Genomic DNA, 15,165 nt, shown 5'->3' with positions numbered 1-15,165 from the left:
TAAGTGCACCTCAGCCCTGAAATCAGATTTTTTGTCATTACAAACATCAAGTACAAGGTAAAAGCACCACCAAACCATCTGTCTGTTATCACAATGCACTCCTTAGCACATCTATGTCATCATTGTCATAATTTCATCTTTGTTCATTAAGATCAGGAAGTGATTCATCCACTATACGTATTAAAGTGGATGAACCACTTTAGTCTTATTAAATGACAGCCTTCTTATTGTACAAAATACCAGATACACTTTTGTTGCCTCTTTCGAACCTGACAGGAAGTCATCCATTTTGGATTGCACTCTGAGTTTGGATGTAAACTGAAGGAGGTGGCAAGACTCGCCAGAGCTGCTCTAGGCCTGCAGCTTTAAATTTTATGCTTTCATGTGCAAAGTGTTTTGTTACTGACCGTATATAAATCTCATTAACATACCTCTTGTAATATCTGTTAAAGCTGCAATCTCGAATGTTGATTTCGTTCTACATTAATAATGCTTCGATCTGTCAGTATGAATTGGTTCAGTCAGTTTTCAAGATCCTTAAAACACAGACTCTGCATGGTTTTATTGAAATGTCATCATGAATGTGAAATATTTAGTTTGATCTCTGAAGTATCTGAAGTGAAATCCTGTTTTATTTGAAATGTATTAAATGTAAGTATTACATTCTCTAGTCCAGAGTTTTGCTTTGCTGATAAAAATATAACATAAAGCAGCCCAGGTGTCATATTATGTTTAGAAGTTTCTCGTTATTTTTCATTATGCTTAGCAACAATGCTGTACGTATGCAGTGCATGCATTTCCACCAGAAGAGCGTAGTGCTGGATAATGACCCTTTAATGCCCTGGCAGCTCTACAGTCTTTTATGGCATGTTGCTGAGTGGGGACTTTACACAATAGAAGGCCAACATACATTTTTATTTTCAGCAAGTATAAAAGTAACAGTAGCCAGTGCCAGGACCACACATCAGCCACAGTTCAGTTCTACAGGAACCAACTGAAGACTAGGATCATGGGCAAGGTAGGTTGATCATGAAAGTCATCAACATTTTCAATTAAATGTAAGGATGCCAAATTTATATTTGTATTTAAAAAGAACAGATTTCAGTTGATGATTTTGTCTTCTCAGATCATCTTTTACGAGGACAGGAACTTCCAGGGTCGCTTCTATGAGACCAGCAGCGACTGTGCAGAGCTCACCTCCTTCCTGACCAGGTGTCACTCCTGCAGGGTGGAGAGCGGCTGCTTCATGGTCTATGACCGCCCCAACTACATGGGAAACCAGTACTTCATGAGGAGGGGAGAATACGCTGACTACATGAGCATGATGGGAATGTCTGACTGCATCAGGTCCTGCCGTATGATCCCCATGGTACTGCGTCTCCTTTCTACATAACGTTTTATTTTTACTGGCAAAGCCTGATCTAATCTGGGTTTCTCAAATCCTTTTACAGTACAGGGGATCCTACAGGATGAGGATCTATGAGAGGGAGAACTTCGGTGGTCAGATGCATGAGTGCATGGACGACTGCGACTCCTTCATGGACCGCTACCGCATGTCCAACTGCATGTCCTGCCATGTGATGGATGGCCACTGGCTGATGTATGAGCAGGCCCATTACAAAGGCAGGATGATGTACCTGAGGCCTGGAGAGTACAGGAGCTTCAGGGATATGGGATATGGAGGAACCAGGTTCATGAGCATGAGGAGGATCATAGATTCCTACCACTAAATTCCAATAAAGTTATTCATTCTCTTTTCTATCTTTTCTTCAATGCTTGATTTTTTTTTTTTTTTTACTTCCGGAAAAGTTGCAAAGAAGGTTCAATAAACCCCTCTTTGCAACCTCAAGCCTCCTGCCCTGCATGTCTTAAGTGTTTCCTTGCTGACATAAATAACATATTGATTACCAGGCTTCAGCAACACTTAATGGAATGCAGAGGAGATCATGCAGTCTGTAGAATCTGCTGTGGAACCGAGACACATTTAAAACACATGGGACAGTGGGAGCTGTCCCATGTGTCCCACTCATGATTTAACCACCACGTTAAATCATGAGTCAACAACCCAACTCTGTCACTTAACGGTTGTCAGAACCTTAAATAAAGATGATAATTTTGATCAAATAAATAAGCATCCTCAAACTGTCTGCAAATCAAATGACAGAATGCACTTTTAGTGAAAAGTATTTTCTGCTCACTCACTTGCAGACAAAAATTAAAGAGTTAATCCTTCATGTTACTGTCTATCCAGTATGTATGTGTCATCACCAGGTACAAAACAACATTAATTTCCTAATACTGATGTGTTTCCCTAAATAACTTCGTTTTACAACTCAAATACCTTATTCTGACATTTTCTTACAAATAAAAACATCAACGTCTGTCAAATTTAACCTTTAAATTACCTGCTAAATCTAGTCATTCAATATTGTATTTATTATATTTAAGATACATTAGTGCAATAAAATTTTGAAAAACACTTCAATATGGATCAAATCTGAGATGATGTGTTTGGAAATAGGAAGCCCGAACTGGAAATTATCCAGCCAGCCAGACAGAGTGGAAGAAGAGATTAGAAATATATACTTATAGTTTTATCAAAATATTTTTAGCTTTGCTGTGATAGTGACATAAATGACAATACAAAGTGTCTAAATCGTCAAAATCTCCTAAGCAATATATACAGAGCCCCTTAAAAAATATTGCTTCATGTTATTGTAATATTGCAACACCTGTTAAAACAAGAAGCACAATTAAAGCTAAATAACACCATAAGTGCATTCAATCCTATTGTGCTTTTTTACTGTAAAGCGACCTTGAGTGTCCCAAAAGGTGCTTAAAATAAAACAAATTAATTATTAATATTATTATTATTATTATTACCAAATATATTAACATTATCTGGGGCAACATTGGCTCAGGAGGAAGGGGTTCATTGTAGGGCTGAAACGATTTCTCGAGTGATTCGAGTACCTCGATTATTAAAATTCCTCGAGGAAAATTGACCTGCCTCGAAGCTTTGTTAATTTATGTTTAATCATTTAGCGCACCGTGTTTCAGCCGGAACATTATTTGCGTTGAGCGGAGCTCTGACTTCCGCCTCTGAGTTGTTGACGGAAGCTACGTGTTAGCGGCATAACGTCCAATCTTCAAGTTCGGCCCGCGGGGATTTTACTGATTGGTGATAATTCCGGATTTTCATCGTTTTTGTGGGACCAATAAACATCCTTAAAATGACCGGCGTGATGCCGGGAGTTCGGCAGCCTTTCTGCTCCGGAGCTGCTGGTTGAACGGCGGGAAGAAGCTGAGGAGGATTTATACAGGTGAGCGGAGAGACTGAACACGGCGGGCCGCTGAGGGTTGATGCTTACAGGGTAAGAGCAGCTTTACGGACGAACCGCACAATAAACTTATATCATTCCGGTCTGAACAAACGGGAGGCGGAACATGGCTGGTAGATGAGTTTCTGAACGGAGGAGCCGTAAATATCCTGTATTGCTCCCGCGGTCTACAAAAAAGTAACTGGTAGGGAAGCTCAAATGTGGAAAAAAATAGACTGATGTTGATATCCGATAGCAACACTGGTGTTATGGAAGATTTACCAATATTTTATTTCATAATTGTTTTTATCCGATTACTCGATTAATCGTAAGAAAAATCTATAGATTACTCGATTACTAAAATAATCGTTTACAACAGCCCTAGTTCATTGTGTCACTGTTAGGTTGGTAGGTAGGTACATCTTATGTTGTAGTTGTCTCTCTCTCTCTGTTGGTGACTTTAGAGATCTCTTGAACATCGACAAAAAAATTCAGAGTGAAATTAGTGAGTCTAAAGTGATTCACGTGTGTCGCTTCACCTGAACTGTGGTGAGGTACAAGGATTGACTTCCGTTTCTATCTTGATGACTAGCAACTCACTTAGAAGTAAAGATAATGCACCCTGGGTTATAATTAAAACAAGGTGGGCTCATGGGTTTTACAAACACGCTAACAGGATCAGGTTTTTAATTAAACAAACATATTAAAAGCGATTTATGTCTAAGCTTTTAAAGAATGGCTTGAAAACAACCCGTCTCAAAAATGAATGGCCTGTCCATACCCGTCTTACTTCTGTTGGGTTGCAGGGCCTGGTGCCTGTCCGTAATGGACAGAACAGTAAGGTCACACTCAGAGTTCAGAGCATATAGAGAGAACATGCAAACTCCACACAGAAAGGCAGTGCCTGGCATTCTAACACAGTTGTTGTGTTCTCTGGTTGTTTTCTGACCCACATAAAGCTCAGGACACTCAGACTAAAAAACTTAGCAATTTACAATATTTACAAAGAACTGCATTTTGGGGGTTGGGGCACATATGTTTGAGACTACCGGTGTAAGTCAGTCATCAATCGCTGAATGTTTTTTCTGAAACTTCTTATTTCCATAGCAACATGATGTGGGCTACGTCCAATAACAGAGATCCTCTGAACTGTAGGATGATTCACACTCACCCAAAACGCATTCATACTTTAGGGCCACAGCAGTAGGACTATCACCTCAGCAAGGAAGCTGGAAGCTGGGATATAAGTGCTCTAATGTGTATCTCTGATCAATTTATTGTTTTGTTAAATTCTGCAAATAAATTTGAAGAAACTAGAGTCAGCCTTATTTAGTTTATATAAACAATTGATAGCTAGCACTGGGAAATCAGAAAGTGACTGGGTGTATATTATGTGGACCTCAATTAATCTGATCCTTTTATGATCTTATAATATCAAAATATTAAAATTTTAGTGGAACTTTATGCCAACATTTTTTGCACCCAGAAGCAGGTTGGTTGTCCAGGATTTTTTTATTTTTTTTGCTTGATATTCATAACGTAGCCTGCTAAGAGACATGCCTATTATCCACATGGTAAGCTGGTAGTCAGCTGTTTTACTCTGTCAAGGTCACCCAGTCCATTACTAACACCTCTTACAGATATAACCAATTGTATTTTTTATTCATCCTCTATCTACTGTTCCTCAAAGATATGAAAAAAACTGTAACAGTTTAAAGGTCAAGTCTAAGTCATATCAAATTATCTTGATAATTTGATAGTATTATTACTACTGATATTATTATTACTACACAAAAACATGTAGTGCTTTTGTGCAACTCCTAAAATAAAAACATTGCTAAAGTCAAACACATTTTTATACTGTAGAAAAAAGTCATAGCATCTCAGATCAGCTGTTGAGTGTGTGTATCACACACAAAGGCTGGTTACATGACCACTGCACAAACGATAAATGAAACATTTGCATGCAGTCTGTGGCATGCAAATGTTGACATAAAAATCATCAACGTTAAGGGTTAACTCAATGTTTAAGTTACTGTTCAAACAACAAATGAAACATGTCTGTCTCTATTTACTGTCACAAATAATACAAAATAAATTTCTATTTTTCTCTGCTATTAGGAATAACATTATCATCATTCATGAGGTCATCAATTATAGACAAACACAATTTCCATTAAAAAAATGCTTTTAAAAGAAATAGTTAAACAATGGTCATGGCATGGCCCCACTGCTATATGTGTAAGCAACTCAAAATGCTCTAGGCTTCAATAGTATTTTGCCAGGTCAGGAATTTGAACAATAGAGGGGTACACTGTCTTTGTCTACTGTCAGGTATAAATGTAAGATACTCAGGCAGGCAGGGTATCAGTTCATCTACAGTACTCTGAGTGACCTGACAAGCCACCACCACCACCATGGGCAAGGTAAACATTTTTACATCAATGGTAGACTACCTACAAGACTCATCTAGTAAAGCCTAATAGTGGCTGTGATCTCTAAAAAAAAAAAAAACATTCTTTCTCACAGATCATCTTCTACGAGGACAGAAACTTCCAGGGTCGCCACTATGAGTGCATGAGCGACTGTGCTGACATGTCCTCTTACCTGAGCAGGTGTCACTCCTGCAGGGTGGAGAGCGGCTGCTTCATGGTCTACGACCGCACAAACTACATGGGAAACCAGTACTTCATGAGGAGGGGCGAGTACGCTGACTACATGAGCATGATGGGCTGGAGTGGTGGAATCAGGTCTTGCCGTATGATCCCTTCGGTACGTATTAAACGATAAGTTATTAATTTCTAAGACTGGGGGCAACTAGAAACTGGATTTCATTATGTTTATTTTCTGCAAACAGTACAGGGGATCCTACAGGATGAGGATCTACGAGAGGGAAAACTTCGGTGGTCAGATGTATGAGATGATGGACGACTGTGACTCCATCATGGATCGCTACCGCATGTCTGACTGCATGTCCTGCCATGTGATGGATGGCCACTGGCTGATGTACGAGCAGCCTCACTACAGAGGCAGGATGATGTACATGAGACCTGGAGAGTACAGGAGCTTCAGGGAGATGGGATATGGAGGAACCAGGTTCATGAGCATGAGGAGGATCATGGACATGTGCTAATTGTACAATTTTAACTTCATTAAATAAATAAAATGGTATACATTTATTGATCTGTCTACAGTGTTTTAATTATTGTTAGTGATAGTCGTGGTACAATTATTTTCATCTTAACTGGGCTCAATATTGGTGTGATAAAAGAAAAATGATCTTAATTTATGCTTTAAGTTGCAGATCTATGATCAATTTAAAAAAATGTGGGAAAATTGTTGCTGTTGAGTAGTTCTAAAAAAAGTTTCTTAATTTGAGAAGTTTCATTTTGAATATTTATCACCTACCCAGCATTGGGGAAAATGTTTTCTTCCAACATTGCCCTGTGTTCAGTTCCATCCATTTTCCCCATCAACTCTGACCGTCTTCACTGTCCCGTCCCTGCTGAAGAAAAGCACACCCACAGCATGATGCTGCCACCAAGATATTTGACATGGTGGGTTCAGAGTGATGTGCAGTGTTAGGGTTTTACATTTTGGCCAAAACAAAAAAAAATGTTTGCTGTGTCGCCAACCTGAGTTCTGTCAAAAACTGCTAATGGTTTTCTTTTAATAATGGCTTTCTTCTAGCCACTGGTCCATGAAGACCACATCTGTGCAGTGAAGGCTAATCGTTGTCCTGTGGGCATATTCTCCCACCTGAGCTTTGGACCTCTGCATTTGGTCCAGAGTCACCATGGGCCTCTCGGCTGCATCTCTAATCAGTGCTGTCCTTTTTCATATTTGTAGGCTTACAGTTGTGCCATACTCTTTTCATCTCCGGATGATGGATTGAACAATGAGATGTTCAAATCTTGGAAAGTTTTTTGATTGCCTGAGACTGCTTTAAACTTCTCCGCAGTTTTCTCCTTGAACTGTCTGCTGTGTTCCTTGGACTTCATGATCCTGTTTTGTCACCAATATTCTCTTAACAAACCTCTGAGGCATCACAGAGCAGCTGGATTTGTACTAAGATTAGATTCCACGCAGGTGGACTCTATTTAGTCATTAGCAATCATCAGGCAATTTCTGAAGGCAACTGGTTGCACTCAGAGGAAAGGGGGCTGAACACTTTTGCACACTTTTCAATTTTTTATTTTTAAATATTATTTTAAATCATGTATAATTTTCTTTCTACTTCATAATTGTATACCACTTTTTTGTTGATTTTGTTCGTGTTAAATTCCAATGAAATATATTTATGTTTGTGGTTGTAATGTGACAAATATGAAAGAGTTCAAGGGGTGTGAATACTTTTGCAAGCCACTTTAGATACGGGAACATCACTGATTTCATTTATATTTAAATGACACATTCTAGTTTTGTTATTGTAAATGATTGATCTTTCTCAGAAGACAGAGGTAGTCCTGGAGTTTCTTTACCCTGAATGCTCATGCAGGAGTAAAATAATTTGACAGTTGAATTTCCTACTCTACTACTGGTAATACTTCACTATCCACCCATTTTCTAACACACTTGGGGCTGCCAGGCGTGATGGTGTCCATCTCCAGCAATTTATGGATGAGGCAGGGCAACACATAGGCAAACAAGACAAATAATCATACATGCACTCACACCTAAGGAAAACTTAGAGAGACCAATCAACCTAGCAGTTATGTTTTTGAACTGTGGGAGGAAGAAGCAGTACCTGGAGAGATCCCACCATGCTGGGAATTGAACCCAGGACCTTCTTGCTGCAAGGCAACAGTGCTACCAACTGCACCACTGTGCAGTCCCCACTTTGCTAGACATAAATCCCAATAAATCTACGGTAATATGACAAGCATGCCAGAACAACAAAGACTGGATGATAGTTATTAGGTTGAATCATCTTAGAATCTTATGCAAACTGTCCAGTCCTGTGATTTCCAAACTATCTATTCATTTTCTAGTAGTAGTGTAGTTTAAATGATCAGAATTGGTAAAATTCAAGGTGAAGAAAGAGAAGGAAGAGTTAAAAAATAAAAGCATGTAAACTACTGGTAATTGGCAGATCAAAATTATAAGACTACAGCCTTAAAACATTCAAATATGTGCCAAAGTCTGGCTTTGATTATTATTTTCTGTCAGACTTGAAATATTGCATGCCACTGGGGTACTAATGCCCCAGTGGTAAAGTTGAAATGTATTTCTGTCTTTGAACACAGTAGGAAAATTCAGCAAAAGCTTTCCTTCATCTTTACCGTGGTTGACTGCAGTAAGAAAGTCATTTGAAATTATTGGGGACTAAAGTCAAAAGGTAGACTCAACATAATTATAACCTGTGCTAAGCCAGGGATTCAAATAGCTATATAGCTACTACTGGGCTGCATAGCACAGAGAAGAGGTTAAAAAAAAAACCAAAATCAGTCCACAGGTTACTTCTCCAACTTTCCCACAAAGGTAATCCTTAGAACTTCATAGGGAGCGTCAATGTATATGTTCTAAGGCTACATGGAGTCAGTGTAAGAACTTTAATGCTGGGATGATGTGCTCTAATTCCTGGTTTTAGCAAGAACTCAAGCAGCTGCGTTCTGGATCAGCTGCAGATGTCTGACATTTTATTCAGACCTAAGACACTTGCAATTATGCAACTAAAGTTAAATGCATGGATGTGTTTTTCAAATTCATCCATCCATTTTCTAACATCCTTGTCCCTAGTGGGGTGGGGAGGTGCTGGTGCCTATCTCCAGCGAACGTTTCGGGCGAAAGGCGGGGTTCACCCTGGACAGGTCGCCAGTCTGTCGCAGGGCTTTTTCGGAATCATCTGGGGACATATTCTTTGGGTGTTCATCATCTTTGTAAGAGAAACCCAGTCACTAAGCGTGTTTGGTCCCTTCAGGTTGAAAGGTCAGACAGGCCAACTGGGGTTGTAAAAACCACATTGAATCATCTGGTCATCAGGTGTCCATCATCACTGCAGGGGAGACACAGACAGTAAGCAGGTTTGGTCCATTCCAGTCATCAGGCCAGCCAGGATAGTAAAGCCACCCTCGTTCCCTAATTTTACACCTTTAAATGGTATAAAATTCTGAGTTTGTGGTTTTCCAGACAGGTCAAACTAATGTCAGATTCTCAGTTTTCCCAGGGCACCATTCCTGCCGGCATTTAAACCAGAGCACAAGACATAAGACTTACAAGAACAACACATAATGTGAAGAGGCCAGGGCCAGCTTTCTCCAGAGCAAAATTACTGCTGGGATTAAAATTGCAACACAAAACAAAACCAGACATGACGGGACAACCAGGCTTGGCTACCAGGGATTTAAACAAAAGAATCAAGACTTGGATACAGAAGTATGTATCTGAGTACTATGGAGTCACAACAAGATACAGGCCAGCAAATTTCAGCTTCCAATTCAAGTTTTCCAAGAATACAAACTTTTAAAAATAATTCTATTCAATTGAGATAATTTATTTAGTGCCAATTCACAACAAATGCTCGGTGTCTCAAGGCACTTTACAAAAAAAATACTAATTAAAAATCAATTCAATCACACATATATTTAAATTGATCCTAGTTCCCAAACAGCACATTATGCTCAATATGTTATTCAGAAGTTTTTAATGAAAACCAACAAATTACATCGAGCCATGGACTTGCAGCATTCCTCCTGGATAAGAACGTAGCAACAATTACTTGCATTGTGTTGTTGACTTATAAAATATTTCTATTCCTTTTGTGTTCTATTTATGACAGGAAATTCAAATCAGAATAATCAAAACAAAGGACTTAACACTGTCACAGAAAAACAGACCTTTATTTTTTTTACTATGACTGGAAACACTGTCAACATATGCAACCATTAAACACAGGCAACAATTTTAGATTCACCTTTAACTAACAAAGGTCAGACAAGCCCTATGGGAATATGTGCCATAAGGCAGGAACATACCATTTTTAACAGTCACATGGTTTAGTCTATTCACATGTTACAGGCACTGTCAAAATGCTGGATGTACATACATGACAGGAAGGCTTTTCTAAAGAGAATAAGGTTGCTGAGTTGGGAGTTTTACAAAAGGGGGTCCAGTAGTTCTTTACATTTGCTCAGGTATAAAAGGAAAATGTTAAACCAGGTAGGAATGCAGTACAGGAGCAAGAGCATCCACTCATCAGCAGCCAACATGAGCAACATGAACATGAGGGGCAAGGTACAAAATCTTTAGTTAATTAACAAATGCAATTTTCATTTGCCAGTTTTACGCTGTTTGATTTCAAAATACAATTCTCTCTTACCCAGATCATCTTCTACGAGGACAGGAACTTCCAGGGTCGCCACTATGAGTGCATGAGCGACTGTGCTGACATGTCCTCCTACATGAGCAGGTGTCACTCCTGCAGGGTGGAGAGCGGCTGCTTCATGGTCTATGACCGCCCCAACTACATGGGAAACCAGTACTTCATGAGGAGGGGCGAGTATGCTGACTACATGAGCATGATGGGCTGGAATGACTGCATCAGGTCCTGTCGTATGATCCCCATGGTAGGAAATCTCATCTCTAGGCAGAATATACTTTTTCTAGCTACAAACCTAATCTGATGTTTGTTTGAAAATGTTTTACAGTACAGAGGATCGTACAGAATGAGGATCTATGAGAGGGAGAACTTCGGTGGTCAGATGCATGAGTGCATGGACGACTGTGACTCCTTCATGGATCGCTACCGCATGTCTGACTGCATGTCCTGCCATGTGATGGATGGTCACTGGCTGATGTACGAGCAGCCCCACTACAGAGGGAGGATGATGTACATGAGGCCTGGAGAGTACAGGAGCTTCAGRGAGATGGGATATGGAGGCATGAGGTTCATGAGCATGAGGAGGATCATGGATTCCTTATATTAAATGTATTTTCTTGAATACCACTGAATTAAAAATTTTCCAAACTACTGGTATCTTTGCCATGGTTATTTGTCAAGTAAAAGATTATCATAGAAACAGTATCACAAAAATAACAAGTTTATATTCTCAATGGTTAAGCACATTTCTTTGAATGCCTAGTCTTGTTCTAGGCTGCATCTTGAACAAGACATTAGTATTTTGACATCTGATTTGCAAAGGAAAGACTTCAGAATGTGTTGGACAAGATGAAGTAAGCTAAGTTGTCTTAAAAAGCAGGATTTGCTCTTATCAAAGACACGTGAAAGAATAAAGTTGTTCTATTGCAGTTAAGTTTCACATCAGGTGACAAGTAAGGGTTATAAAGCAATTTTGTAACCAGTATCCCAACAAGAACATTCCTAGAGGCAGCATGCAAAACAGAAAATCAATGTCTCAACCGGGGTTCACCATGGGGCCACAAAAGGAAAAGACCAGTTTCCTATTGTGCCAGCTATCACAAGTGCTTGATGAGAGCATTTAGAATTAGGTAGCAAATACTTTTTATTGTAGACCATGGTGGATAGCTTTTCTCTAAGTAAATAAAAAAAATTCAAAAAGGCACTTTGTACTTTCTCAGGTTATTATTATTTTTTATTAAAATTAGTTTTATTAATGGAACAATTTAGGTGTAACAAAAAGTAGAAATTTGAAAGAGAGCAAATACTTTTTCACAGTACAATATTTGTACTCTTTGAACCTTTTCATATTTTTGTAACAAAAGCATGTCAGACAAACACAAAGTACTGTGAAGTGGAAGGAAAATTACACATACTGTATCTTTCAAAGTCCATGCCCATTGAAGCAAAACAGCTCAAGCTCAATAAGATTGGATTGGATTGGATTGAGTTACGTCGGTGAAAATTCTGTTTCAAGAGCAGGAGAATGAAGAAGACGAACCTGCCGAACCGCGTCTTTAAATGACTGCATTTCTATGGTGTTATTACTGTATTTACACAATCTCCATCCAAGCCAACTATCTATCATATGGAGCGTAGTTTAACTATAGTGTTCATACATCTCAGATACCTGTAAAAATATTAATGTTACCACAATGTGAATGAAGTAAACAAAGCCTTGACATAATTAAGAAGTTCTTGAATGCATTTGGATAAAATAATAACATCATATCCAAAACATGCAATACAGTTATATCCTCAAGAAGACAGCTAAAAACTAGCACACAGAGCTAACAGAAGCAGAAGGCTCAATCCCACTATCAAACCAATGGTTAGGACCTCATCATCAACACACAAAATTCATGACTAAAAGAAGCTTTTGTCATTTTATTAACAGCTTTCTGGTTTGTTGTGTCCCTAGTTTCCGTAAAGAGAAGGAACTCACCCCTCGGTCAGACAAACTCTTTTGGGAAACCTCTCTTAATAATGCTGGAGGTGGTTGAAGCACTCGTCCTTAAGTGGTCTGCGTAAACAGACTTTTCCCACTTTGGTGGGTACATTCCAGAGAAAAATAAAGTGTATCCAGACACTTCGAAGGGGCTTCAACGTCCGTGGATGATGTAAGGAATTGTGTGCATCAATACACGCTAGAACCCAACATTTTGATTTGCTGCCTTGCAACTTCGGCATAACTGAACTTGAGCTACAAAAATGCTGCGAGGAAAAAAATGGCGGATTAGCAGGAAGTCAAGACAATATGTAGCAGTTCCATAGCAAATGCACTGACGTCAAAGACAAGAAAACATTATAGAGAAAAATGAACAGACTGAAAAATGTAACTGAAAAAGAATATAAAAACACCAAAGCGCACCAGGGGCAATAAATAAAAAATTTTTATACTTATAAAAACTCAAAATACTAAAAAAAAGTAGATTTTGCATGATATGTCTCCCTTAACACTGAAACAAGCAAGGAGAAAAATTCTAAGCTGAAATCATTAAAAAAGACATCAACAATCCTTGAGTCTTTGCCACAGTAGACAATCCGTCCTGTGACTGTAGCATCTGAACTCCACACAAACAGAGCCTGTAATGAATTTGACAATTTCATTACAAAGAACGTTATAAAAGTAGAGGGTTGATCAGCACGTCAACAAGAAATTCAGTACTATGAATGCTGTGTCCCTGTGACAGACTGGCGACTTGTCCAGGGTGACCCCGCCTCTCGCCCGGAACGATAGCTGGAGAGGCACCAGCAACCCTCCCGACCAACTAAGGGATAAGGGTGTAAAGAAAATGGATGGATGGATGAATGCTATGTCCAATCAAAACAAATGTACACAAAATGACAATATATCAACTAAATCATAAAAACAAAAACAAAAAAACATAAATCAGTTTAGCTCTTCCTGCTGTGTTGATATAACAAAACAGAAGTTATTTTATCATGTTTTTTAGATTCAACTGGGAATGATCAATTGTCAACACAAGCTCCAGCTACTATGGCTATCTGTCTGGAGCCTAACCCTATATATGGAATGAGTTATGGACTCACACCTGAACCTTCAGAGACACATATAGAATATTACTATGTTACATACATATATATATATGTATAAAACACTAAAATCCTACTTCTAATCTACGTTACAAATGCTGCCATGATATGGCAATTGAACTTTATTCAACCATGTTAAATGCCATTGAAATTATTCAAGATACTGGCTTGAACTTGAAAGTGTGTACAATGAGATGAAAATAACATAATGGCTTTTTTTTCTAATTACCCAAGACAATATTTGCCAGACATAAAGTAAATATGTGCCTCTAGAGCATATTACATAATACATGATACGGTATAGTACAAACCCAAAAATATGTTTCTGAGTTTCTGAGTTTAAAAAAAGTCTACCTACATAAACACTAAAAATAAAAGGCATTACAAATTCTTTACAGTCACATGCCTAATTCCGATGTTCAAAGCACTGTTTAAAGTGCTATGTGTTCATATATGACCGACAGGTTTTTCTAAAGGCTAATGACAAAAAACAGGCATGTAACCTCGGCGTACTGTGCAGCTCTATGGTAAGTTACTGAGTTAGCATTTCCATAAAAGGGGGCCACTTACTCTTTACATTTGCTCAGGTATAAAAGCAAAGAGTTAACCAGGTAGGAAGTCAGTACAGGAGCAACAGCCACCACTCATCTGCAGCCAACATGAGCAACACCGACATGAACATGAGGGGCAAGGTGCACAGTCCTTTCTTAAAATGCAAATAATTATTTTACTTCTGGTCACTCAAGTCATTTTCCTATGGATTATTTATTTTTATGCAAATGATTCTTTAACTAGCATTGAGTTTACAGTACTGATGTTATTTCACTCTTTTCCAGATCATCTTCTACGAGGATAGAAACTTTATGGGTCGCCACTATGAGTGCATGAGCGACTGTGCTGACATGTCCTCCTACATGAGCAGGTGTCACTCCTGCAGGGTGGAGAGCGGCTGCTTCATGGTCTATGACCGCCCCAACTACATGGGAAACCAGTACTTCTTCAGGAGGGGAGAGTACGGTGACTACATGAGCATGATGGGCTGGAGGGACTGCATCAGGTCTTGTCGTATGGTCCCCATGGTGGGTTAGAATTTAAAGCTAATCTCAACTATGAACATAGGGACATTAGTTATTAAAATTTGTATTTCAATCCTTTTACAGTACAGGGGATCCTACAGGATGAGGATCTATGAGAGGGAGAACTTCGGTGGTCAGATGCATGAGTGCATGGACGACTGTGATTCCTTCATGGATCGCTACCGCATGTCTGACTGCATGTCCTGCCATGTGATGGATGGCCACTGGCTGATGTACGAGCACCCCCACTACAGAGGGAGGATGATGTACATGAGGCCTGGAGAGTACAGGAGCTTCAGAGAGATGGGATATGGAGGCATGAGGTTCATGAGCATGAGGAGGATCATGGATTCCT

The 15,165-nt window shown here is 39.1% G+C and overlaps 3 protein-coding genes across 6 annotated transcripts in view; all 3 read left to right on the top strand.

Annotated features, from left to right (window-relative positions):
- The first annotated feature begins 936 nt into the window (after positions 1–936).
- The window catches only part of LOC103456941 (gamma-crystallin M3-like), a 28,680-nt gene continuing 14,451 nt past the window's right edge, over positions 937–15,165 (top strand). Inside the window, exons 1-3 of one of the 4 annotated variants that reach the window (XM_008438023.1) lie at positions 937–1,018; positions 1,127–1,369; positions 1,452–1,761. In XM_008438023.1, the coding sequence (XP_008436245.1) occupies positions 1,010–1,018; positions 1,127–1,369; positions 1,452–1,730 (531 nt within the window). In that variant the 5' untranslated portion in view covers positions 937–1,009 and the 3' untranslated portion in view covers positions 1,731–1,761. Of the gene's footprint in view, positions 1,019–1,093; positions 1,370–1,451; positions 1,762–14,348; positions 14,427–14,570; positions 14,814–14,894; positions 15,134–15,165 lie in introns of those variants that run through there. The other 3 variants (XM_008396830.2, XM_017302515.1, XM_017302509.1) reach the window with 3 other exon arrangements.
- Positions 5,687–6,499, top strand: LOC103482081 (gamma-crystallin M3-like). Its single transcript, XM_008438013.1, has 3 exons — positions 5,687–5,746; positions 5,850–6,092; positions 6,178–6,499. Exons 1-3 carry the CDS (start codon positions 5,738–5,740, stop codon positions 6,451–6,453), a joined length of 528 nt encoding a protein of 175 aa, XP_008436235.1. The 5' UTR covers positions 5,687–5,737; the 3' UTR covers positions 6,454–6,499.
- LOC103482072 (gamma-crystallin M3-like) lies at positions 10,488–11,293 on the top strand. The gene is made up of 3 exons (XM_008438003.1): positions 10,488–10,553; positions 10,643–10,885; positions 10,967–11,293. Exons 1-3 carry the CDS (start codon positions 10,527–10,529, stop codon positions 11,243–11,245), a joined length of 549 nt encoding a protein of 182 aa, XP_008436225.1. The 5' UTR covers positions 10,488–10,526; the 3' UTR covers positions 11,246–11,293.

This window comes from Poecilia reticulata, linkage group LG2 (assembly GCF_000633615.1).
Source record: "Poecilia reticulata strain Guanapo linkage group LG2, Guppy_female_1.0+MT, whole genome shotgun sequence".
NCBI classification, from domain to species: domain Eukaryota; kingdom Metazoa; phylum Chordata; class Actinopteri; order Cyprinodontiformes; family Poeciliidae; genus Poecilia; species Poecilia reticulata.
Note: the sequence above shows the minus strand (reverse complement) of the source record. Positions and strands in the feature narration are given on the sequence as shown.

Excerpts from the sequence above, each read along its gene's own strand:
- LOC103482081 (XM_008438013.1), top strand. Across the intron at positions 6,093-6,177 it reads CTTGCCGTATGATCCCTTCG|TACAGGGGATCCTACAGGAT; the intron begins GTACGTATTAAA and ends TTCTGCAAACAG.